The 24102-nt window shown below is 44.2% G+C and overlaps 1 protein-coding gene across 1 annotated transcript in view; it reads left to right on the top strand.

The window, feature by feature from the left end:
- Positions 1-22664, top strand: part of brip1 (BRCA1 interacting protein C-terminal helicase 1) — a 53787-nt gene extending 31123 nt beyond the window's left edge. The window contains exons 15-20 of the mRNA XM_038304624.1: positions 4911-5070; positions 5294-5415; positions 17893-18005; positions 18084-18166; positions 18258-18500; positions 21262-22664. Of these exons, the coding sequence (XP_038160552.1) occupies positions 4911-5070; positions 5294-5415; positions 17893-18005; positions 18084-18166; positions 18258-18500; positions 21262-21896 (1356 nt within the window). The 3' untranslated portion in view covers positions 21897-22664. The remainder of the gene's footprint in view (positions 1-4910; positions 5071-5293; positions 5416-17892; positions 18006-18083; positions 18167-18257; positions 18501-21261) is intronic.
- The last annotated feature ends 1438 nt before the right edge of the window (positions 22665-24102 follow it).

Below are 24102 nucleotides of genomic sequence, written 5' to 3'. Positions count from 1 at the left end.
ACAAAGAGTTTGCTGAGCTGAAGACACATGTCGGGTGGCGGGGAGGATGGGGTAATGTAACGCTGGATCATATTTTATGGATGCAAATGTTCTGACCTCCCTTACTTTTCAATCCCCCCTACCTCATTTCACAGCTCTGAAGCAGTCGCCCTCCTCTGTCATTTCCCTGCCTGCTCCTGAGCTACGGATCCTCTGTGGCGCCTCGGTGAAGCTTATTACACACTATGATTAACTAATGGATGCAGCTGATGCTGCCTCATCTGGAGGCTCTGTCTGACTCAGAGTCCAGCTCCTGCAGTTTGATCCTCCTACATGTTGAGGTTTTCTACCGACGAGCAGTGCAGCGTCGGTTTGACCCCAGCAGCACGTTTCCAAACCAGCGGAGCCGGTTTTTGGTCGGGAAGCCATATTTATTCAGGGGTGTAATCTGTGCAGCACAGACATGAGTGGAACCTACCAGGAGGAGAGCTTTTAGATCAATGTGCCTCCCTTGAGGCCCACTGACTTTTGCACCAACTCTAGTCGAACAGCAGTGACTTTTAGGAGACGGTTTCCTCACTTCAGCTCTCTGCTAGATGGAAGTAAATGAGTTAAACTTACAAACAGATAATTCCCCCAGAAAACACGAAGATATTTAATGTAAACATCCTAAACACTGACATAATGTTTTAGTTACAGGGTATAGGACTTTAAAAAGGGTTAAATGCTGCCACCAAACATTTTGCCTTATAGGGAGAAGAATGTTTCTGACATTAAAAAGCAAAGTCAGGTTTGTACGTATTTAGATGTTAGACATTAGAAATGAGTGTGTCAAGTCAATAAAGCAGTTGGGGGGGGGGCAAAGCTAAGCCAGTGATGGGTGCAGGTTTGTTAAGGCTGATTATTTTCCGCCCATCCCTGATATGTACTGCAGATATGTTTGGGCTGATTGTTAGAGCTGATGTTGCTTCCTCTTAAATGATAAAAAATGACTCAGATGTTAGTTTAAAATCAAAAGCAAACAGTTATTAACAAAAAAAAAAAAACTTAATAGTTGGCCAACAGTGAGGCAGCAGTGCATTCCTTCACATGATTTCAGTGCATGGCTGCTGAACACGCCTATGAACCGGCCAACGGAAGCTCGTATCAGCTGATACCCCCCCCGTCTATAGCTCTGCTTAACTTAACTATAGAGATCATTTAAAATGCTCTTCACTGGATTTACATTTTTCCCTGGAAATCTAAATAACTCATTTTTTTGTTAAAATAAGTGCATGTTTTCTTAAGTTGAGGAGAAAGGTGACACACTTTGACAATGGAATAAGATCATTTAGATTTAAAATAAGAGAAAAACAACTGGAGTCTCTTATTTCAAGTGCATATAACTAATTATCTTACAATAAGGGTAAAAATGCCCACTCCATTGACAGATCGTCTTATTTTCTTACTGAAATTAAAGTGGTGATAGAATGATTCTATAGGGTATCTGGTCCTTCAGGTCTCTAATAGGGTGATAGAATGATTCTATAGGGTATCTGGTCCTTCAGGTCTCTAATAGGGTGATAGAATGATTCTATAGGGTATCTGGTCCTTCAGGTCTCTAATAGGGTGATAGAATGATTCTATAGGGTATCTGGTCCTTCAGGTCTCTAATAGGGTGATAGAATGATTCTATTGGGTATCTGGTCCTTCAGGTCTCTACTAGGGTGATAGAATGATTCTATAGGGTATCTGGACCTTCAGGTCTCTAATAGGGTGATAGAATGATTCTATAGGGTATCTGGTCCTTCAGGTCTCTAATAGGGTGATAGAATGATTCTATAGGGTATCTGGTCCTTCAGGTCTCTAATAGGGTGATAGAATGATTCTATAGGGTATCTGGTCCTTCAGGTCTCTAATAGGGTGATAGAATGATTCTATAGGGTATCTGGTCCTTCAGGTCTCTAATAGGGTGATAGAATGATTCTATAGGGTATCTGGACCTTCAGGTCTCTAATAGGGTGATAGAATGATTCTATAGGGTATCTGGTCCTTCAGGTCTCTAATAGGGTGATATAATGATTCTATAGGGTATCTGGTCCTTCAGGTCTCTAATAGGGTGATATAATGATTCTCTAGGGTATCTGGTCCTTCAGGTCTCTAATAGGGTGATAGAATGATTCTCTAGGGTATCTGGTCCTTCAGGTCTCTAATAGGGTGATAGAATGATTCTATAGGGCATCTGGTCCTTCAGGTCTCTAATAGGGTGATAGAATGATTCTATAGGGTATCTGGTCCTTCAGGTCTCTAATAGGGTGATAGAATGATTCTATAGGGTATCAGGTCCTTCAGGTCTCTAATAGGGTGATAGAATGATTCTATAGGGTATCTGGTACTTCAGGTCTCTAATAGGGTGATAGAATGATTCTATAGGGTATCTGGTCCTTCAGGTCTCTAATAGGGTGATAGAATGATTCTATAGGGTATCTGGTCCTTCAGGTCTCTAATAGGGTGATAGAATGATTCTATAGGGTATCTGGTCCTTCAGGTCTCTAATAGGGTGATAGAATGATTCTATAGGGTATCTGGTCCTTCAGGTCTCTAATAGGGTGATAGAATGATCCTATAAGGTATCTGGTCCTTCAGGTCTCTAATAGGGTGATAGAATGATCCTATAGGGTATCTGGTCCTTCAGGTCTCTAATAGGGTGATAGAATGATTCTATAGGGTATCTGGTCCTTCAGGTCTCTAATAGGGTGATAGAATGATTCTATAGGGTATCTGGTCCTTCAGGTCTCTAATAGGGTGATAGAATGATTCTATAGGGTATCTGGTCCTTCAGGTCTCTAATAGGGTGATAGAATGATTCTATAGGGTATCTGGTCCTTCAGGTCTCTAATAGGGTGATAGAATGATTCTATAGGGTATCTGGTCCTTCAGGTCTCTAATAGGGTGATAGAATGATTCTATAGGGTATCTGGTCCTTCAGGTCTCTAATAGGGTGATAGAATGATTCTATAGGGTATCTGGTCCTTCAGGTCTCTAATAGGGTGATAGAATGATTCTATAGGGTATCTGGTCCTTCAGGTCTCTAATAGGGTGATAGAATGATTCTATAGGGTATCTGGTCCTTCAGGTCTCTAATAGGGTGATAGAATGATTCTATAGGGTATCTGGTCCTTCAGGTCTCTAATAGAGTGATAGAATGATTCTATAGGGTATCTGGTCCTTCAGGTCTCTAATAGGGTGATAGAATGATTCTATAGGGTATCTGGTCCTTCAGGTCTCTAATAGGGTGATAGAATGATTCTATAGGGTATCTGGTCCTTCAGGTCTCTAATAGGGTGATAGAATGATTCTATAGGGTATCTGGTCCTTCAGGTCTCTAATAGGGTGATAGAATGATTCTATAGGGTATCTGGTCCTTCAGGTCTCTAATAGGGTGATAGAATGATTCTATAGGGTATCTGGTCCTTCAGGTCTTTAATAGGGTGATAGAATGATTCTATAGGGTATCTGGTCCTTCAGGTCTCTAATAGGGTGATAGAATGATTCTATAGGGTATCTGGTCCTTCAGGTCTCTAATAGGGTGATAGAATGATTCTATAGGGTATCTGGTCCTTCAGGTCTCTAATAGGGTGATAGAATGATTCTATAGGGTATCTGGTCCTTCAGGTCTCTAATAGGGTGATAGAATGATTCTATAGGGTATCTGGTCCTTCAGGTCTCTAATAGGGTGATAGAATGATTCTATAGGGTATCTGGTCCTTAAGGTCTCTAATAGGGTGATAGAATGATTCTATAGGGTATCTGGTCCTTCAGGTCTCTAATAGGGTGATAGAATGATTCTATAGGGTATCTGGTCCTTCAGGTCTCTAATAGCGTGTGTAACATTGGTTGGGCTGAAAATGGCATATTAGCTGTTCTATGAGCCCTAATGCAGCCTGGTTAAAAGCCCTAGAATGAAACCACAGGTTTACTTCCTTTTATGGTTTGATCATGAATATATACGCATCATAGCAACAAGCACTCACTCACGGAAACATCAAATTGTTGATATGGTAGGGTGACCAGATGTCCTCTTTTTCCTGGACATTTCCGGGGGAAGCCAGCGGGGGATGGAGCGACTGAACCGTGCTTCCCCCTGCCTGCCAAGCACGGTAAGACAGGCGGGGGGAGCATGCTGTCACCGGGTGGGTGAACAGCCCCGGAGCTGATGGCTCGGTTTGAATGCCCGGTCCAGTCCAGTTAGCAGCTTAGCCACACAATCATCCTTCTAGTTTGTGGTTGTGATGGCCTTACGGTGGGAACAGTCCCTCGTTTCAGTAAAAGAAGTTTAGCAAATCCTGCTTTGAACTGTCCAAGGTTTTGAAAGCTGTTTTTAAAAAAAAAGCTCAGAGCAAATGAACAGCTGAGCATCAAACTTTGCAGGAATCTTCTGATTGACAAAAACAATCCATGCCTGTCGAGTCTTTGGATCCTTGGGAAGACTGAACATTTTTCCCTTTCTCCATGCAGCCTGGAACGCTGCATTTACTGTATGTCGATTTCGAAGCATGACAAAGTGATATAAGTAAAATAAGGCAACATCCCCGAGTTTACGTCAACTTGGGGCTTCGTTTGGATTCGCCCGTTTTATGGTGGAAGTTTAGAATAGTGGGATTTGCAGAGAAGGGAGGAGTTGATGGGGTTTGAACTTCTCTGTACGTCCATTTCACCCACTGAACTATCGTTATTCATCTATGACAATGGAAACAAGGTTTGGCATCTATGATCCCTTTAGGGGTAAATTTAATTTAAGACATTTTTACTCATTTTTAGAATATTTTTGCAGTGGTCCCTGCTCTGACCAGAGAAGCACATGGGACCAGGTCCTTCTGTGTTAGCATTTAGCTATGGCTAACTCATAGCTATGTCAGAAGTAATGCTGTTTATTCTGTGGTTTGGAACAGATGCTGGACAAGTTGAGAGACCGATGGGTCAACACTGGTCTGTGGGAGAAGCTGGAGGAGCAGAAAACTGTGATCACAGAACCCCGCGGGGGGGCCAAGGGGGATTTCGACGAGTTGCTGCAAACCTACTATGATGCCATCAAGTACTGTGAAGAAAGGGGTAAGGGTTCATTCAATTTTCTATTCAGTTTATTTCTATAGCTCCAATTCACATCATGTCATCTCAGGTCACTTTCCAGTTCACCAGATCATCCAGTCAGATTGATTCAAAGTTTTCTATCTAAGGAAAACCAGCTGATTGCATCGACTCATTCAGAGTTTTCTCCTCCCAAGGAATGTTTGTCATTTTCCAGGCCTCAGTTATTAACGTGTTTCTGTTCTAGATGGTGCACTGCTGATCGCCGTATGCAGAGGTAAGGTCAGCGAAGGCCTGGACTTTACAGACGACAACGCCAGGGCAGTGGTCACCATTGGCATTCCCTTTCCAAACATCAAAGACCTCCAGGTGAGTAGAGGCACAGAAACCCGCTGCTAGTTCCTAAACACACGCAGCCAGAGGAGAGCATTAAACAGAAGCTTTCAAAGGTTCAATGTCTTTGTCCAAATTCAGTGGCTGCATCCTTCAAAAGCTGCATCTTTGGGCCGACTATGTCACTGCTGTTAAAAACTGGATAGTTTTATTAACTTTGATGCATTACTATACTGGATGTTAAAGCAGAACTGTCACCAAAGTGGGCAGAGACGAGGCCATGAGTGGGATGAGTAGAGGGGCTAAAGGATGAGGGACGATGACAGCGAGCTAAAATAAAACTAAAATATTGTTGATGAAAACCTGCAATGTTTTCAGGTTCAAATCCTGACTGGCAATGGAGGCGCGTCCCAGTGAAATGGTTTTATGGTGCCCCACGTCAGTTAGTTGGATACCGCACAGAACAGTGTTTCTGATCCAACAGAAAATCATAACGGATGAGGTCGCGGGGTTTAGCGTTCATTGAAAGTCAGTAGGGATGATTTCCTGCAGGGGGCAGCGTAGCTCCAACTGATAGAGCCCAGGTCTATTTTATTCGGACTACGCAGCAATTCAGCAGCAATTTCATGAGTCTGACGGGAAGAGAGACGCGGTTACAAAGTAAAACTCATCCGCTTTGGAGGAAAATCCAAAATAAAATCTTATAGGCCCCGTCCACACGAAGTCAAACCCTGGCCTAAACGCGCAAATTTTTCACCAATCCAGCCTCTCATCCATACGAAGCCGGCGTTTCGGGGGTCTGTAAATGATCTTTTTTTTATTCAGCCTTCAGAGTGGGAAGATTTTGAAACGCCGTTTCCGCGTTTCCATCTTTAAGCTCTAACCGCATTTTTTTTCTTACACGCATGCGTCATAGCGTCGCCTCTAAACACGCATGCGCGACACAGTATCACAACAACAATGGCGCCGTACTGTGTTGAATGGTTGCTGCTCATGCTACTCACCCTGCTGTCGGGCTTACAACAGAATCTTCTTCTTCTGGAATATCTCCAGGAAGAACAGAGCAATATCGACCACATAGTTCAGCACCTGAATTTGACTGAACCACCAAAATGGACCCGCAGGGCAACCATGTATAAATATTAGTGCGCATGCCCAACATTTCGTTGCCTGTTTTCGCCTATTTTTGCTTTGGCACCACAGCGCCACTTACAGGCCTGGCATACATTTTGCAGCGTTTTCATGCATTCGTGTGGACGATCACATTTATTTTACGTCTCCGTCTTTACGACAAACGTTTTGGAAAATATTAGCGTTTCGTGTTCGTTTTGACTTTGTGTGGACGGGGCCCTAATCTCACAGAAAAAGAGTCAGTTTGGAGTCACACATCGCGTTTATAGTCAGCAGGACAAACTGGAGCAAAAACAATGAATGAAACATTAAAATAGAAACTTTCCCCATGATGGGAGTTCAGGAGGACAGAAACGGATAAAGTAGTGATCCTCTTTGAGCCTCACAGAAACCAGAATAAGGAGGAGCAGACAGAGCAGGTCAGCGCAGCGTATCTCTCTCACCTCTTTATGGAAAAAGAAAGAAAAACTTCCCAGATCTCTCTGAGAATCACCTCTCTGCCTCAGTCGCCATGGAAACCGTCCCACAGAGTTTATTGCTGCCATTTTCTTTTCTTTAGACGTAGATCTCATTATGTTTTTAATAGATGAACATTCTCTATCTGTTCTGGTTCTAGATGCTAAACAGACTCATTATGTAGAGTTTTCTATATAGAATGAACCACTGTTTTTTTTTCATTTGATTCTGTATAATTTTTTTATAATGTGTTCCAGTCAAATGTTGGAAATTGTTTAGTGTGTGTGAATCACAGAGACAGGAGTGAACAGAATCTGCTCACCCTGCCTAGTCTGAGCCTCTTTATACGCAGTCAGTCTGACATAGAAAGAAGTCGGATCAGAGATTAAAAGTCGGGCCAACCGGTGTGTTCAGAGTTATAACTGGAGTCGTATATGAGAGAAACTGGGGCGCCACTCTGGCTGCCAGTTCTTCTAACCAAGCACAGCGCTGTGATGCAGACGGGTACCGTTCTCACCAGCAGGAAAGTAAAGTGCAGTAGCGGCGTTTCAGCCCATAGAGGGCAGCACTCAGACTGTTACAGGCCAGATATCAGAGGCAGCTCTGACTCTACAGGCTCTGCCATTTTCACAATCAGTACAGTTAGCTAATCCAGACAGATTCTAAAGCTTTTTCATCAAATAATTTTATCTCAGGTTCAAATTTCTTCTCCTAATTCAACCTTTTTTTTTCTATAAACAGCCTCCGACTCTAGAATACTTTGAACACAAATAAAAAAGATTGAGTGTCGTCTCTATGCTATATTTTCTAGAAGAACTGTTATTTTTCTGTTTGATTCTTGATCCTACTGTAGATTAGGAGCCCTCATGTTCATTTAAAGAATAATAAATCTAAAGGTTTATCTTTGTTTTTCTGTCCCTCTGGTTGCTCTGCTTTCTATTGAGACCAGTCATTAAAACATGAAGAAATGAACCTGCAGCTTCTAAGATCTATTTCCTTCTACAGTAAAAAGTGTATATTTGGACCTCTCTGTAAACGTAGTTAAAAAAGAAAAGTGTTGTTCTCCATTAGTGCCACAGATCTGATGGCCACGCTGTGAGGGCTGTAGTGACGGAGGTGTTCACAGCACTCAGGTTCCCTCAAAGGACACAGCCAACATGTTTATTAGGAAAGACCTGCTTTGGTTTAGATGAAACGGATGAGAGAACCAGTTCATGTTTGGACTGAGACTTTATTTCTGAATGTTGTGGAAATCTGAATCTTTGTAGGTGAAGGGAAGCAAACTTTGGACCACTTGTTTAGGTCAGCCTGGCTCAGTTCTGCTGATGGAAGGAGAATTTATCTGATGTCCAGCTGGAAAAGGAAAATCTAGAGCAGCACAGGAATGTTCTGGAATGATTGAGTTCATGATGCCAGCAGTAGTGGAGAGTTGGGGGCTCCTGGTTTCTGTGGTTGTAAGCTGGGTCATTATAACTCTGGGTAGAGCGTCCTACAGACGGACACACACCCAACAGGAGCCTCTTTTTAGGTGATCCGTGAAATAAATCCCAAAGCGATGCTGCAGTGTGTGCCCCATCCTTAGCAGATAAACCTGACCTTTCCGTTGGAGACCCACCCGCCTCCCACTGCTCCTCCCCTCCTCTCAGCGTGCTGTCAGAGCACGGCGAAGCTTTCACTAACCCGGCCTGTCAGGGCAGAAGGACGTGTCGCTGATTTAGGACCCCCTTTCACTCCAGTCCTTCACCTTAGATGTCAGCGCTCCGGTCACTGCTTCCTCGCTGTGAAAAAGTAACCTCAGAGATGACAAAGTTTACCGGAACTTAAACGAGCATGGTCTTAACAAGTTCTGAAATAATCTGATCTGAAAGGAAGCAACATGGATCACTGGAAGGCCTTTCTAAACCCAAAGCAGTGAAATATTTAAACTCCCCTGATGATATGGTGGGACTAGTTATTGACGTTTCACCGCAGCCATTAAAATCCATACGCCGCCATCAGCAGAAAGCACATGACTGACAAGCAGCCCAGGTTTGGAGCGGGTGTAAAGTAACGCGGTCAGCGCTCCCCTTTAGACCACCATTATATCCTCATCGGGTTCATTTACTTCCTCTCTGCCATTTCACCTTGTTGTTTTATTTATTTAGTCACACAGTAATTGAATAAATTAAAAAGAGCCCGCTCCAGTCTGAAAAAAAAAAGGTTCAGTTTAACAGACGGGAAAAAACAGGAAATGAGTGGAAGGCGCACAGCACCAGGGGGAGGATTGAGAAAGCCAAAGCTAGTTAGGAGCGAGGTGGAGCCGGCCATGCGTGAAGAGACGCTGCATTTCTAATGACGCATCATTCTGGGCCTTTGTTTGCTCGCTCCGCTGAGACCTCGCACGCTCCTGCCATCTCTGCTCGTTCCTCCTCACCGCTGTGAAGCTGGCAGGTTCAGGTGGCGTCCTGAAAGGTGACATCATCTGCTTTTCTTCTTTACTGGATTGTTTTTCCATTTATCCACCTAAAAGCACCGTAGAGGTGTGTGATGTCCCCTCATCTTTATGTTAGCAGCCTTTAAAGCCTTACAGTTAGTCTTTCAGAGGGAGGTGAGTAGATTTCATTCCTCAGGGTTAAAAGCCTGCTCTGGAATCTTATTTTTCTGCTTTTCATCAGGTTTCTTTCTCCCTTTTCTAAAGTTTTCCAGTCTGTCCTCTTATCTCATTGTCTGGCGGCGGCTCTGTTGCCTCCAGAGAGGCCCTTGGGGGCCATAAAGGTCTGTGAGCCGTCCCTGTTATGCTGCTGAGAGGACAAGGAGGACATTGATACTGATGACCACAAAGCCGCGCAGCTCGTCCCGCAGCATCATTACACCGACCAGCACACTGCCCTTCAGCTTTCTTTAAGGAAGCCGTTCCCTTCAGGGAGGCCAACTCATAGGAACAGGAAGCTTCTGACTGGATTCGCTCTTTTTTTAATTACTGCTGGATTATTAGATATTAAATAATCCACTGAATCGTCACAATTAAAGATGTTTCTAAACGCAGATCTTTCTCCAACCTGCTGTCAGACGGATGATTTAGCTGTAAAATGACCACGACGAGCAGTTAGGGCTCTGCCCAACATATCAGACATTTTGAACTAAATATCTATCATGTGAATAGAAATTCAATTCTATTCAGTTTATTTCTATAGCTCCAATTCACATCATGTCATCTCAGGTCACTTTCCAGTTCACCAGATCATCCAGTCAGATTGATTCAAAGTTTTCTATCTAAGGAAAACCAGCTGATTGCATCGACTCATTGACTCTTCAGCAATCCCTCACACTAAGCATGCTTGTAGTGACAGTGGAGAGGAAAAACTCCCTTTGAACAGGAAGAAACCTCCAGCAGAACCAGGCTCAGTGTGAGCGGCCATCTGCTGAGGCCCACTGGGGTTCAAGGAGACAGAAGCAGACATAGAAAAAGAAGCATAGATACAAAATAATCCAGAGGACACATTTTGGTCTAATTTACAATTAACCAAAAATGCAGGCAAAAATATCATTATTTTAAATGTGTTTAAAGCTGAACAAGAAACATGTTTCTATTAGAGCTGAAATGATTAATCGGATTAATTGATTACTAGAATAATCATCAGCTAATTTAATAATCCATTAATGTTTAGCAGGAGTATAGAGACTGTAAAAGATGCCTTTAGCTGACAGAGGGACCCACTTAGAGCAGGAATTATACCAAGATTGTAAGAAAATATATAAATATTTTGCATTTAAGATAAAAAACTTTTCCATCTGTCAATCTGTTCACCCAGATTTTCAAGTTTCAAAAATAATCATTAGTTGCGGCCATAATTGACCTTATCTGATGCAGATCCTGTTAAATTAATCATAAAAAATCTTATTTAAGGAACCTTTTCCTTTCTGATTAATCGAAATAAATAATCAACATATTAATCAATGAGCAAAGCAATCGTTAGTAGCAGCCCTAGATTAAATGTATTTCTTCAAATAAAAAGCATGGTGAATGATTATAGGTAGAAACTATCTGCAGCTTTGTTCAGTCCTGCATCAGGAAGTTCTGCTGATTCTTTCAGCTCCAACAAAGCTGAATGCAAACGGAGCAGAAATGACCTTTTATTAGCTCTTTACAAAATACCTTTTATCTTATGAGCTTATCCATTTTAGCTCAGTGCTGTAACTCACACCAAGGCTCATTTCGAACCTGGGACCTCCATATTGTTCACTGACGCCTCACATCATCTGAATCATTCAGTTCTGCTGGAGGTTTCTTCCTGTTCAAAGGGAGTTTTTCCTCTCCACTGTCGCTACAAGCATGCTTAGTGTGAGGGATTGCTGAAGAGTCAATGAGTCGATGCAATCAGCTGGTTTTCCTTAGATAGAAAACTTTGAATCAATCTGACTGGATGATCTGGTGAACTGGAAAGTGACCTGAGATGACATGATGTGAATTGGAGCTATAGAAATACACTGAATAGAATGGAATCATGGAGGAGAGAGCAGCATCACTGAGGACTGTGACGGTTGACCTGACCTCTCTAGGACACCAGCACCCTTCTTTAACACCTACCCCCCTAAAAATATAATAAAATGGTTTTACTGGGAACCCCAGCATTCCAACCAGTACTCCATACTGGTCTGAAACCATCCCACTAAGATATAAAAGCCCTGCTTGTCCTTTCTTCATGTTTCACTCCAGGGAACGGATGAAGCTGTTAATTGTCTTCATTCTCTTAGTAAACATGTTTAATTGTTAGTTCTGTTAACGCCTTTCAATATTTGCCCTCTGTGCTACCATGGAGCCACCCCCCCCCCCCCCCCCCAGTGCCTGAACAGAAGCCTTGCTCTGCTCCTCAGTACCCCTCTCCAGCTCTCAGGGTCCCAACACGCTGCAGCCTGCTGTGTCCTACTGACAAACACTACAGCTTGAGCTGCCATTATTTTGCCATTAATGTGACCGGATGATCTGGTTGAACTGTAAAGTGAGATGACACGCGTTGTGAATTGGTGCTATAGCAATAAACTGAATGGAATTTAATTGATCGCAGTCAAAAGTAATATGTCCTCTCTCTGAATCCCAAAGGGAAATTAAATGCTTGGCATTTTTATTAAAAGAAAACAACACAAACTGATAACTTTCCTGTGACCAATCAATGTAAAATGAATTATTAAATTAGACCATTTACTAGGGATGCAGGATATTGGGATTTTGGCCGATATCCGATATGCCGATATTTTAAAACTCATGTAGCCGATAACCGATATCGATACCGATGTTAAAGCTGGACAAAAATAAGTAGTCATTGAAAATAGCAGTTTTGTTATCCATTTCTGACACTTTGAAAAATAATATACTCAAATATATTTTCATATGCTGATATCAAATAGATTTTTAAAAACGCGGTATCGATCTATTTTACTTTCAAAATCTGGTGAAATTTCATCGTTCTGTTACAAACTCTCGTGATATTTTGCAAATTCTTGTGAGATTTTGTTAGTAAAATAGATCGATACCGCGTCAATATATCAACATATAAAAATATGGCAACATTTGGTGAATTTTTGGGGGATTTCGTAGCATAACGATGACATATAGCAATATTTTATTAGTAAGAGAGATTGATATGGTGTTTTTAAATGGCAATATATCAGCATATGAAGATATTGGGATATTTTAATGGATCAATATTTTTTCCCTCGTCTTTAGAAGTTTTTAAGTCTGTAAAAAAGAAGTTTTTGAGGAAGAAGAAGAAGTAGTATTATTATTTTTTTTAGACTTTAGAAACTCAAAAGCTGATCAAATATTGGGTTAAATATCGGTGGGGTGGCCGATGTCCGATATTCAGTTTTAAGGCCGATACCGATAGGGGGCCGATTATATCGTGCATCCCTACCATTTACACTGTTTCTGTCCAATTTCTATGTATTTAGTTTGATCACTTTTCCGTAGCTTTTTGGTTGTTTGATTTTAGCTGCCTAAATGTCAGTTCATCATTCCAGACTGCTGGTTTTTATTCAACATTTAGTGTTTGCAATAACTTTTATAATGATCATTTTTCATTGTAAGGCAGTGATTTATTGTCTGTTGACAATAAATCATGAACCAAAGCTAAATGACACCCCCGGCTAAGCTGATTGCAGATGCATGTACCAGCTGTCAAAGTAATGCCAGTGATGTGCAGACGGCTCTATTAGACGCCTGTTTATTTAATATGTCAGCTAAAAAAAAAGATCTGGGTGGTAGTTCCCCTTCTGAAGAGGATAATTAAAGAACATTTAGATGTCAGGTTTGGTGTTCTGATGGAAGGATTTACCTGAACGTAGAGCAGCTTTAGATCAGTTCATTTAATAAATATTGTTTCGTCTGTTCGACCAGCTGAACTGTCGCTTTTCCGCAGAGCAGAGCAGGAAGATCAGGCCTCGTTAAGTAGCTGCTTATCGTCACCGTCTGACTTTATTTACGGCGTCCAGCCTGAGAAGCAATGCTTCATGGTGAACAGTCTGTGCCTCGGTGCTGTTGAGCATCAATGACCTCTGATTTAACCCGTTTGCAATGATCCTTTCATCTATATTCGTGGACATTAAGGCGACTGATGGTCCGTTTAAATGGCTGAATCTGTTTTTGCAAACATCAGTAAGCATTAAAATACTGCAGCCTCCCAGATATCAAAAAGGTATTTATTCTCAGTATTGCACACATAGGGCTTCATTCTGATGGAGAAAGCTCTTAAACCATCAGGCATGACAACAGATTCTGATAGAAATTATAATCTTACTCAGAACAGAGAAGTTGCTCAGGGTTACAGAAGGCAGCTGCTCACCAACTGGGCTCACCTCTCAGGAAGTGGCCTCGATTAACAGTTAAAATTGCATTTTATACATCTCCAGTCTGCTACATCATCACATCACACACGTCAGATGAGGAGACATCCATGGCTCCAGCCTTATCAAAATAGGACACTTTGTTCTTAGCTGAAGGATGCCGCTCTCATTCCATTTCCAAAACTTTGCCACATACAGAATGAAGATTATAACGGTTTATAGCCGGACTGAGGAACTGTCCTGATTAGATAAACTACTGAGGAAAACATCAGTTCTGACACACAGCAGGCAGCTAATATTAAAGAGTAATAAACTCACACGTCATCAATGATAATTATCAATAATGTTCACCGCGATCACTGATTCTGGGAGCGGCCATTTTTGCCCAAATATATTAGCCCCTCCCTCCTGCCATCTTCCAGCAGTGACGTCACGGTGCGGTAAGCCTAGCGCCATTCTCCCCGCTTTCCAAGCTAAATCAATGGGAACTACTAGACACATCTGCAATCAACAACAATTATTGAAGATTTCCAGAGGACTTCACCATTGAAATTCACCAGAGCTATAGTGAAACTGACAATGCCCACGTGCATGGCAGCTGGATGCTGGAATACATCGGGTAAAAGTGAAAAAAAGAGTTATTCCACCTTTCTGATTCCTGATCCTCCACGGACGGGTTGGTCGTTGGATCGCCAACTTGAAGAGGGAGGATTTGCCATCGAACTTCTGGCCAGAGAAAAAACCCGTAATATGTAGCCAACATTTGGAAGAAGAATGTTTTCAAGATGACTTGGATAATAGCGCGTTGTGACAAACACCAGATACAGCACTGGGACTTGATCAACAGCTGATACCGCACCGTGACGTCACTAACCAGTAGGTGGCAGTAGTGTTCTTTGACAAACATGGATGCCTCCAGTAAAACACATTCACATGAAAATTACTCTGAATTAAAAACACTGATCATTTATTGAACAGGATGGAATCATTTCAGATTTAAAGAACTTTCAGAAGTTTGAATTCTGAATATGAGCGGAGTTCTCCTTTAAATTGGATATATTCAGACAAAGTGAGGCCAGAGTTTTATTTGTAATGTTTTATTTGTGGAGCAGAGGTTGTGGGCAGGTTGAACTCTGATTTCCAAACTTCACTATAAACATCAATGTTTCCATTGACCAACTTATCTTTGAGTCAAGCTGAAGACGAGTGCGTTAAAAGGCGGAGGCTGACAGCAGCCCGGTGTGAGCTGATCCATTAACTTATTGGAGAGGAGTGTAATAGCCCAGTGCCCTTGTCAGTCTGGAAACACACACGGCGTCTCAAAGACGAGCCTCTCAGCTGTCAGCTCAGCCACATGTGGCAGACGAGGCGCTCGGCAATCTCAGTGACAGGCACAAGATGTCCCTGACTGCCAGGGGCGTGCATGCTGACGCGCACACACACGCCGCGTAGAATCTGGCTGCAGCGGATGCGCTGAGCTGCGAATCATGCCTGGTGGAGGAATAGATGCTTTTGGAGATGAACAGGTTGCCGTGGAGGACGAGGCCACAGCAAGCGAGTGATCCCCTGACATTTTAACTAATCCCTTCTAGCTTGTGGTTTCTTGCACATTGGTGATATTTGCTAGCAGCCAGAATTGGCTTTTTCACATATGCAACCTGTCATGTCAGATCGGAGGGCGGCGTGGGACGGAGCACGACTGTGATTGCTTTGAGATGACCGCTGGCTGCAGGCTACCAACCTTTCTGAGGGTTGAGAAGTGGATTCTTTAACTGCTCTGGTGTCTCATTCATTGGCAAAGTTGTCACCACAGAGCCAGCAGCGTTTTTATTCTCCCCATATTCTGCTCACCTCACCTTCTGCAGGCTGCTTTAAGCCCGGCTGCTCAGAGTCCCGCTCCTCCTGGTTCCCTTACCTCAGCTCATCGGCTGTGATCAAACTTTGGCGTGACTTCTGGATCTGCTGTGACGGCCTGTTAGTTTGCAGCAGCGACGGCGGCGATGCGCGTGAGGGGACGGGGCGTACCTGCCGCCGCCTCATGTTTCCTGGCTCTGGGCGAACACACGGTACCTGTCAGAAACAGTTAGAGCCGTGCTCAGCCGCCTGCCTGGCATGGCATCTCGTCAGACGCCAGCTGAACTTTTCACTTGTCAATTCTGAAAGGTTAGCGCCAAAATCGACGGCGACAGATGCAAATGGATGGACGGATGCTTTTGTGGCATTTTGGTGCCAGGATGCTTGATGTGGCCTGGCCCGGCTCGCCGCTTTGCTCCCCGTTTGGGAAGCCTGGATAGACCTCATTGTTTCATCCTGTACGTCCACCAGGAGAACCGTTTCCTGTCTGACCTCTGAATGGAGCCCATCAGGTTCAGGGTTTCTGCTCTCTGTCTCACTAAAGCTCCTCGGATTGAAGCGTGAAAGGCTGATCAAATGTTTTTGCCCCTAGAGACCTGGATCGGATCTTTTCATGACAGTCTGAACAACTCAAGACAAGATTTTTTTCCAGTGCGACCCAGGCAGCTTGGCTCTGTGGTCCTGAATCCCATACCGAACTGATCTTTTCTAATGCGACCTGTGTCTGAACGGCCAGGTCGCATTAATACCCGACAGTGGTCACTCTTCTGCTTCTTGCTACACAGAAGGAGCAAGAAAAACAACAACAATGGTGGATGATGATGTGGAGAGCAGTCTTTATGTTTAAGCATCTTGGAAAGATTGAGTTTTTAAGGTTGGGAAAGATCGCTAGATGTTCCCCGGCACTACCATCCATGTTTACTTCCGTAAACACAGCGCACGCTGAATTGTGACGTCATGGCGTCCGCTACTGCTCATGCGGGACACTTGGGTTGTATGACTGCAGTTCACACAGGAGATCACATATAAGTCAAATATGTTTAGAAAGGAGAACAGCAACGCTAAAAAAATCAGATTTCACAAAAAAATCTGAATTGAGCATCAAGGCCTGCAGTGGGAACGTAGCCTTAGACTCCAGGGACGCTGTAACGACTGGATGCTTCTAATTATCCACCTCCTACCTTTAATCCACCATGAAAAGATGAAATCAAGCATTTGAACTTGAACAAACCCCTTGGATCACCTTGCAGCGTCTGATCTTAGCTTCCAGGTCTTGGACAGGTCCTTCACCCATAGAGCCAGTGATCAGTTTCCTCTCAGACTGCAGCATCTTTTAGCCATCAGTCTCTCCTCCTTGGATGAGATCTCCATCTTAGTGAGGACCTCAGATTCTTTGATATAAACCCGCTTTAGAATTAGTGACGTCCTAAAGTGGTGCTGGATTGGAGCGTTCTCCTTCTACCATCAGTGGTTCTGGTTTTTTTATGAGGGGCAGAATAGAAGCAAACTGCCACCTTTGCTTTAAAACATTCATTCAGATCACATTTCATCAACCTATGATGAATTTAACGGGATCCGGTCAATTAGGGCTGATCTCTAACCATTATTTTTTAAAATCTCTCAATTATTTCTTTATTAATCAATTAATGATCATATAACCAAAGCTTCCTTAAAGAAATTTTTCTTTTAAATCACACCACGTGAAACTAAAATTTTTCCACTTGAGGAGTTCCGGATTAATGAGTAGATTGACAGATGAAAACGTTTTTTCATCTTAAATGCAAAATCATTATATATATTCTTACAATCTTAATATAATTCCTGCTCTTCCGGCAGGTTTTAAAGTCTCTATTCACCAGCTAACGATTAATCCATTACTAAATTAAGTAAATTATTAAAAAAATTAATTAATCCGATTGTTTCAGCTGTAATTGAATGTCAGTAAATGACTATTGTTTTATTTTGTTTACCGATACCTTTGCTTTTATTCTCCTCTTATTTTATTATCTTATTCATGTAAAGCACTTTGAATTGTCCATCTACTGAATTTCCCTTTACAAATAAAATGACCTTGTCTAGAGTTTGACCATGTCTTTTGGTGAACTGGATTAAACATTATTAAATAACCAAATATTTCATTAATTAGCAGCTTTTATCATTAACGTTAATTAAATCCCATTTGGTCCAAATATTGATGTTTCTCTGGTAATAAAAGCTAAACTGACTCCTGAATCTGCTGGATGTGATTTTTAGGTGGAGCTGAAGATGAAGTATAACGACCAGCACTGTAAGTCCAGAGGTCTCCTTCCAGGCCACCGCTGGTATGAGATCCAGGCCTACCGGGCCCTGAACCAGGCCCTGGGCAGGTAAACGGCCGGAATGCCGGATCTGACGGCTCCTCTGCTCCTGCTTGGGAGGTGACCTGTTCATACGCTGCTCCTCAGGTGCATCAGACACAGGAATGACTGGGGAGCCCTGATCCTGGTGGACGACCGGTACAAGAACAACCCTGAGCGATACATCACAGGTACTCCGTGTTTCTGCTGAAGCCGCTTCCTTCTTTCAGCACTAGATGGCAGCCTGTACCCACCAGAGACTCTGTTTCTGTGCAACCGTAGGTTTGTCTAAATGGGTCCGGCAGCTCGTCCAGCACCACAACACATTCAGCAATGCAATGCAGTCCCTGGTGGCCTTCTCTCAGGGACAGCAGAAGGTGGAGGAGGCCCCCCCCCTCAGCGCCTCATCTGCTGAGAGTCTGAGCAGAGAAACAGAGCCTCAGAGAGCCACTCCATGTTGTAAAACCCCTGAGCTCCAGCAGAACACATCCACACCTCTGAAAGCCAAGCAGGATATCCCAGCAGGTGAGGAAATATTAACATTATCAGCATAACGTGTTTATTTATCATTAAATCACCTGAAACCAGCCAGTTGCTTTGCAGCAGAGTGGACACCTTGGAAATGGTTGCATAGAGATTTAAACACGCAGCAGTCAGTAAACATCACTGCTCGGCGTTTTGACTTTTATCTTGGAAGAACCGTCAGCTTTCTGTCATGTCTGACGTCACAGATGCTAATATTTCTGCAGCAGTTTCACATAAAGGCAAAGGAGCAGATTTTAGCTCCTGTCACACCTTTATGGCCAGCGAATGGCTGACGTACGGAAAATCTGGTAAAAACGCTAACATAGGTCGGATAAGGTATGCTGGAGTACGCTGGAACACGTTGACATACAGCGAGTACAGAGCGTTATTTTGAGCATGCTCCAAATGTCCCGCCATACGCCAGCGTCTGCCATCAGTACGCCGTCGCTTCCAGGTCAGTCCTCCTTCATCCCCATCATAGGGTGAGCCAGAAGGTGATGGATCCTCCCTGCGTTCACGCCCACCACCAACAACCTTCCTAGCAGACATGACGCTCAATCTGCTGACACCAAAAACCTGCTTTCTTTATTATTTTTATTGTTTATTCCTTTTTATTTTGGCCGGGTGTAAACAGCAGCTAGGTTAATACCTCGATGAAAGAAATCTTTTTCTGCAGACCAGGTGCCTCCTGCCCCCCTCAGGACACTGCATCATTTCCTGGGCATTACGCTGCCGTGCGTTATGCAGAAGTTAGGCTATCATTGGACAGAAGTTCTGGACTCGTTATGAATACTCCATGTTTACGCCCAGAATAGAAAAGATCCATAGAAAGTTCAGCACCTGCCAGAGTTTTAGGAGATTCTGGGACGACAGGCAGACGCTGGAGAAATCAGTTAGGTGTGACAGGAGGCCTTTACTCCATAAACTGATGATACTTTGGTTCCCATCAGAATAAGTCGGTGGATTCGTCACGTGACTCTACGGCTCTCTGTTGATCCTCCCAGGGCTTACTGTGGCCTTCATCAGGTTTATGTCCTGATTTCTTCACAGAAACTGAGCCTAAAAGTCAGAGTTTGAACAAAAATGATTTTCTTAGATGAACAAATCAGGTTTAAAGAAGTAAAGAAGCAGTCTGGTGGTTTTATGGGTAAATATGCAGAGAGGCGGACGTGCTTCAAAGATCAGGGTTTGAACCAGGGACAGCATGCTGTACCCAGCGTCTGTTCAGCACGTTTCTACAGCTCCAGGTTCGTGTCTGCTGTCCATCAGGTGATGATGGGATAAATAATCATCCGCTGCAGAGGGTCAGCATTGCTGCAGAGGGTCAGCATTGCTGCAGAGGGTCAGCATTGCTGCAGAGGGTCAGCATTGCTGCAGAGGGTCAGCATTGCTGCAGAGGGTCAGCATTGCTGCAGAGGGTCAGCATTGCTGCAGAGGGTCAGCATCGCTGCAGAGGTTCAGCATCGCTGCAGAGGTTCAGCATCGCTGCAGAGGTTCAGCATCGCTGCAGAGGTTCAGCATCGCTGCAGAGGGTCAGCATCGCTGCAGAGGGTCAGCATCGCTGCAGAGGGTCAGCATCGCTGCAGAGGTTCAGCATCGCTGCAGAGGTTCAGCATCGCTGCAGAGGTTCAGCATCGCTGCAGAGGTTCAGCATCGCTGCAGAGGTTCAGCATCGCTGCAGAGGTTCAGCATCGCTGCAGAGGTTCAGCATCGCTGCAGAGGTTCAGCATCGCTGCAGAGGTTCAGCATCGCTGCAGAGGTTCAGCATCGCTGCAGAGGTTCAGCATCGCTGCAGAGGTTCAGCATCGCTGCAGAGGTTCAGCATCGCTGCAGAGGGTCAGCATCGCTGCAGAGGGTCAGCATCGCTGCAGAGGGTCAGCATCGCTGCAGAGGGTCAGCATCGCTGCAGAGGTTCAGCATCGCTGCAGAGGTTCAGCATCGCTGCAGAGGTTCAGCATCGCTGCAGAGGTTCAGCATCGCTGCAGAGGTTCAGCATCGCTGCAGAGGTTCAGCATCGCTGCAGAGGGTCAGCATCGCTGCAGAGGGTCAGCATCGCTGCAGAGGGTCAGCATCGCTGCAGAGGGTCAGCATCGCTGCAGAGGTTCAGCATCGCTGCAGAGGTTCAGCATCGCTGCAGAGGTTCAGCATCGCTGCAGAGGTTCAGCATCGCTGCAGAGGTTCAGCATCGCTGCAGAGGTTCAGCATCGCTGCAGAGGTTCAGCATCGCTGCAGAGGTTCAGCATCGCTGCAGAGGTTCAGCATCGCTGCAGAGGGTCAGCATCGCTGCAGAGGGTCAGCATCGCTGCAGAGGGTCAGCATTGCTGCAGAGGGTCAGCATCGCTGCAGAGGGTCAGCATCGCTGCAGAGGTTCAGCATCGCTGCAGAGGTTCAGCATCGCTGCAGAGGTTCAGCATCGCTGCAGAGGTTCAGCATCGCTGCAGAGGTTCAGCATCGCTGCAGAGGGTCAGCATCGCTGCAGAGGGTCAGCATCGCTGCAGAGGGTCAGCATCGCTGCAGATCTTGGTGTTTGTTTGGATCGGGGGGGGTCTCTAGCCTCATTACTGTAAGGTCTGCAGCGTGTCTGAATTGGGCTGATGAGCAGATGTGGGACTGTTGCTTTTAATTAATTCCTGCGGAGCTTTGTTTGGGTGATATTGAGCGTATGCCCACGCTGTCTTCCTGTCCTGTCCCGGCGCTGCAGCAGCTAGGCAGGACTTCCTCTGCTCTGTGACTAGACTCTGGATGCTTTTTGTTCCTGCAGAGCCTCTGAAGACGCTGCAAAGCACCCCAGCCCAGCTGCTCACAGCCCGGCCTCCGTATCACATTTTCACCTCCAGCTCTGGCAGCGCCGCCTTCAGGAAGCCCATCTTTAAAGGGAAACCCCCGGATGGACCCCCCCAGCCTGAGGGCCCACAGGCCTCTGCTCCTCCTGCCCATCCTGAAATATCCAGCCCTCAACCGGCGGCTGGAGAGAGTCTGAGTGAAAACACAGCAGAACCCAACAGTCCTGCTCCGGGGGTGTCTGCAGTAACGACCCCCCCCTGCTCTGACGGCGGATCACCTGCAGCAGCAAACGCATCGCATGGCGACGATGATGACCAAACTGTTTTCTACACTCCAGAACTTTTTGAGGATGAAGGAGATGAAGGAGAGCCGGTGTCTTCTCCTGGTTCAGAGAGCCCAGCCCCCCCATCAGAGGAACAAACCCAGGACGCCGCGTCTGTCAGTAGGCAAAGCTCAGGGATATCACAGGGACAGAGAGGGGACGCCCCGACGCTGCAGCTGAGGGAGGAAGGAGAGGAGGAGAGCCAGAGCAGGCAGACAGGAAGTAGACTCCACCGCCTGTCCAGGTCCAGGCAGAGAGCCTCCTTCAGTCAGACAGGTAACACTCTGTAAGGTAGACGGCATCCTGTAGGAGCGGGAAAGTCAGCGGGTCAAACCTGCGCCGTGAAATCACCAAAGAATTCAGTCTTAATTCCAGTTTCAGTTTCCTTCCCTCTGTAGTTTAACATGTTCTCCGTCCCGCTGCCTCAGGCATTAACCCACACAGTAACCCTGAGTGGATGGCCCGCCTTCAGCCGTCTCTGCTCTGCTGCTTATGTATGGTGACACTTCCTCTTATTAAGGCCGTGGTCTGCCTAAACACACAGAAACTCCTGGAACGATCAGGATCATTAAGAACAAGCAGGAAGAGCTCTAAATCATTATTGGGTCTAATTTAATGATGTGTCTGGAAGTAATGGGGAGCTCTGCTATGCCTGATTTAACCCTGGATGGACGACCATCCTGTCTCCTATTAAACAGCTGTTTGTGGGACATATGTGTAAAACATGCACAGATAACAGCAAGTCGAGCTGAAATAAAACCTATTTAACTGTTTATTAAATTTACTCAATAATACTGTATTAAAATATATCTTCTCTAGTTTAGCTTTGGGATCAATAACATTTTTATTTGTAGGTCTTAAAGGACTCTGTGGGACTCCTCATCTAAAAACAGCAGATCTGCTGTCGGAGGCGTCTTGAAACGCAGCTTGGTGTTTTTCAGTCGTCGGTTTCTTTGTTTTCTGGCTGTTTAATTGAATATCTGATGAATGAAACAGAGGAAAGCATGAAAATGGTCTGAGCTTCAATAAACCACCGACTGTCTGATTACTGGTTAAAACAGAACTCGGCTGTTTTTAATTTGGGTTTTTGAATTTACACCAAACACTTTAACCCCTTAAACCCTGAGGGTCTTAGAAGCAAACTCCCTCTGAAATTATTATGTGAATAAAAACAAGTTCAGCTCCCAAACTATAAATTCAAAATACAATTGTTTGATCTTTTCAGGTGGAATCACTATTTTAAATGTCACCATTTCTGATTTGTAGGTGATTAAACAAAGAAAAAATGAATAAAGATTTTGCCTTGCCAATTTTTTTCCAAAATAAACTCTGCAAAACACCATGAAAGGCCATTTGAAACTCTGGATGAACCGTCGGACTTTATAGATCCACATCTAGACTAGAACTCAAGCAGATTTGAACTGAATAGATTGAAGCATGTTTGTTCCACAGAGGTTTTAACGAAGTATAGGTAGGCAGAAATAGGATGCAAAAATGCATGTTTTCCTCACCTAAAAGGGAATCTGTCCAGACAAATATATAGATTGCCATTATTGGAGACCTTTTGCATAAGGCAAAGCCTTTGCTCCTAAGATTCAGCCATTTTTCATTAACATGTACCAATAATATCACTAAACTGAATAGAAAATGAGAATAGCTTATTAGGAGGTTTTTTCCCAAGCTTATTAGTTCTAGTATTCTTTGGGATACTTCAGGATTTCAAGCACTATGCCCTAACCTACATCACCTAAAATGGATGCACAATGACCTCCGACCCCTCCTTGGAAAGCACTGAGCCTCTAGTTTCCAATGATGGCGGCCATTAGGGGGCGGGGCTAAAAATGAATACCTTCTGTTGCATTATTCCTGCAGTCACACATTTCAGGGGGAATTTTAAATCTTGTTTTATTCTTTTACACAGCTATAAAACAAAAAGTATTTGAGGAAAAAAATAATTTTGAAACATGTTTTAGAAATTTGAAAGCCCCTTTTTGAAAGGCATGTGGATGAAACACCATGTGACTTTTTTTTGGCCCTTTCTTTAATTAGATAAACATCAGCTGGTGTCAGCTGGGCCTGTAACTGGGTCAGCTGGGCTAAACAGTATTTTTTAATTAAATTTTTTTAAGTTATTATCTTACCTGCAGTGTAAAAAGTAGAGGTGCGTTGGATGTCCAGTGAGGAGCCGCTCCCCTGTCTGCGTGTTCAGATCCTGACCGATAGCTGGGATCAGATCAGATGCATCCATATTTCAGCTCCTTTAATGAGGTGGATGCTCATCGTGGGATCATCAAACACGCTGAACGATGACATCAAAGCTGAGGAGCCTGATGGGATCTGTCTCATTAGAGGAGGAAACTTCACCAACGTGAGATCTGCTCAGAGGAGACGAGTGCTCCATTAAAGCCTTTCCCATCCCATCAGCTTCCTAAGCAGGACCCTCCTGGATGTAATCGTGCATGAGCTCTCGTTAACCTAATGAACACTCAGAGCGCA

This window comes from Cyprinodon tularosa, unplaced genomic scaffold, assembly GCF_016077235.1.
Source record: "Cyprinodon tularosa strain WSP-4 unplaced genomic scaffold, ASM1607723v1 ctg539, whole genome shotgun sequence".
NCBI lineage: Eukaryota > Metazoa > Chordata > Actinopteri > Cyprinodontiformes > Cyprinodontidae > Cyprinodon > Cyprinodon tularosa.
The sequence above is the reverse complement of the archived record's forward strand: the minus strand, read 5'-3'. Positions and strand labels throughout refer to the sequence as shown.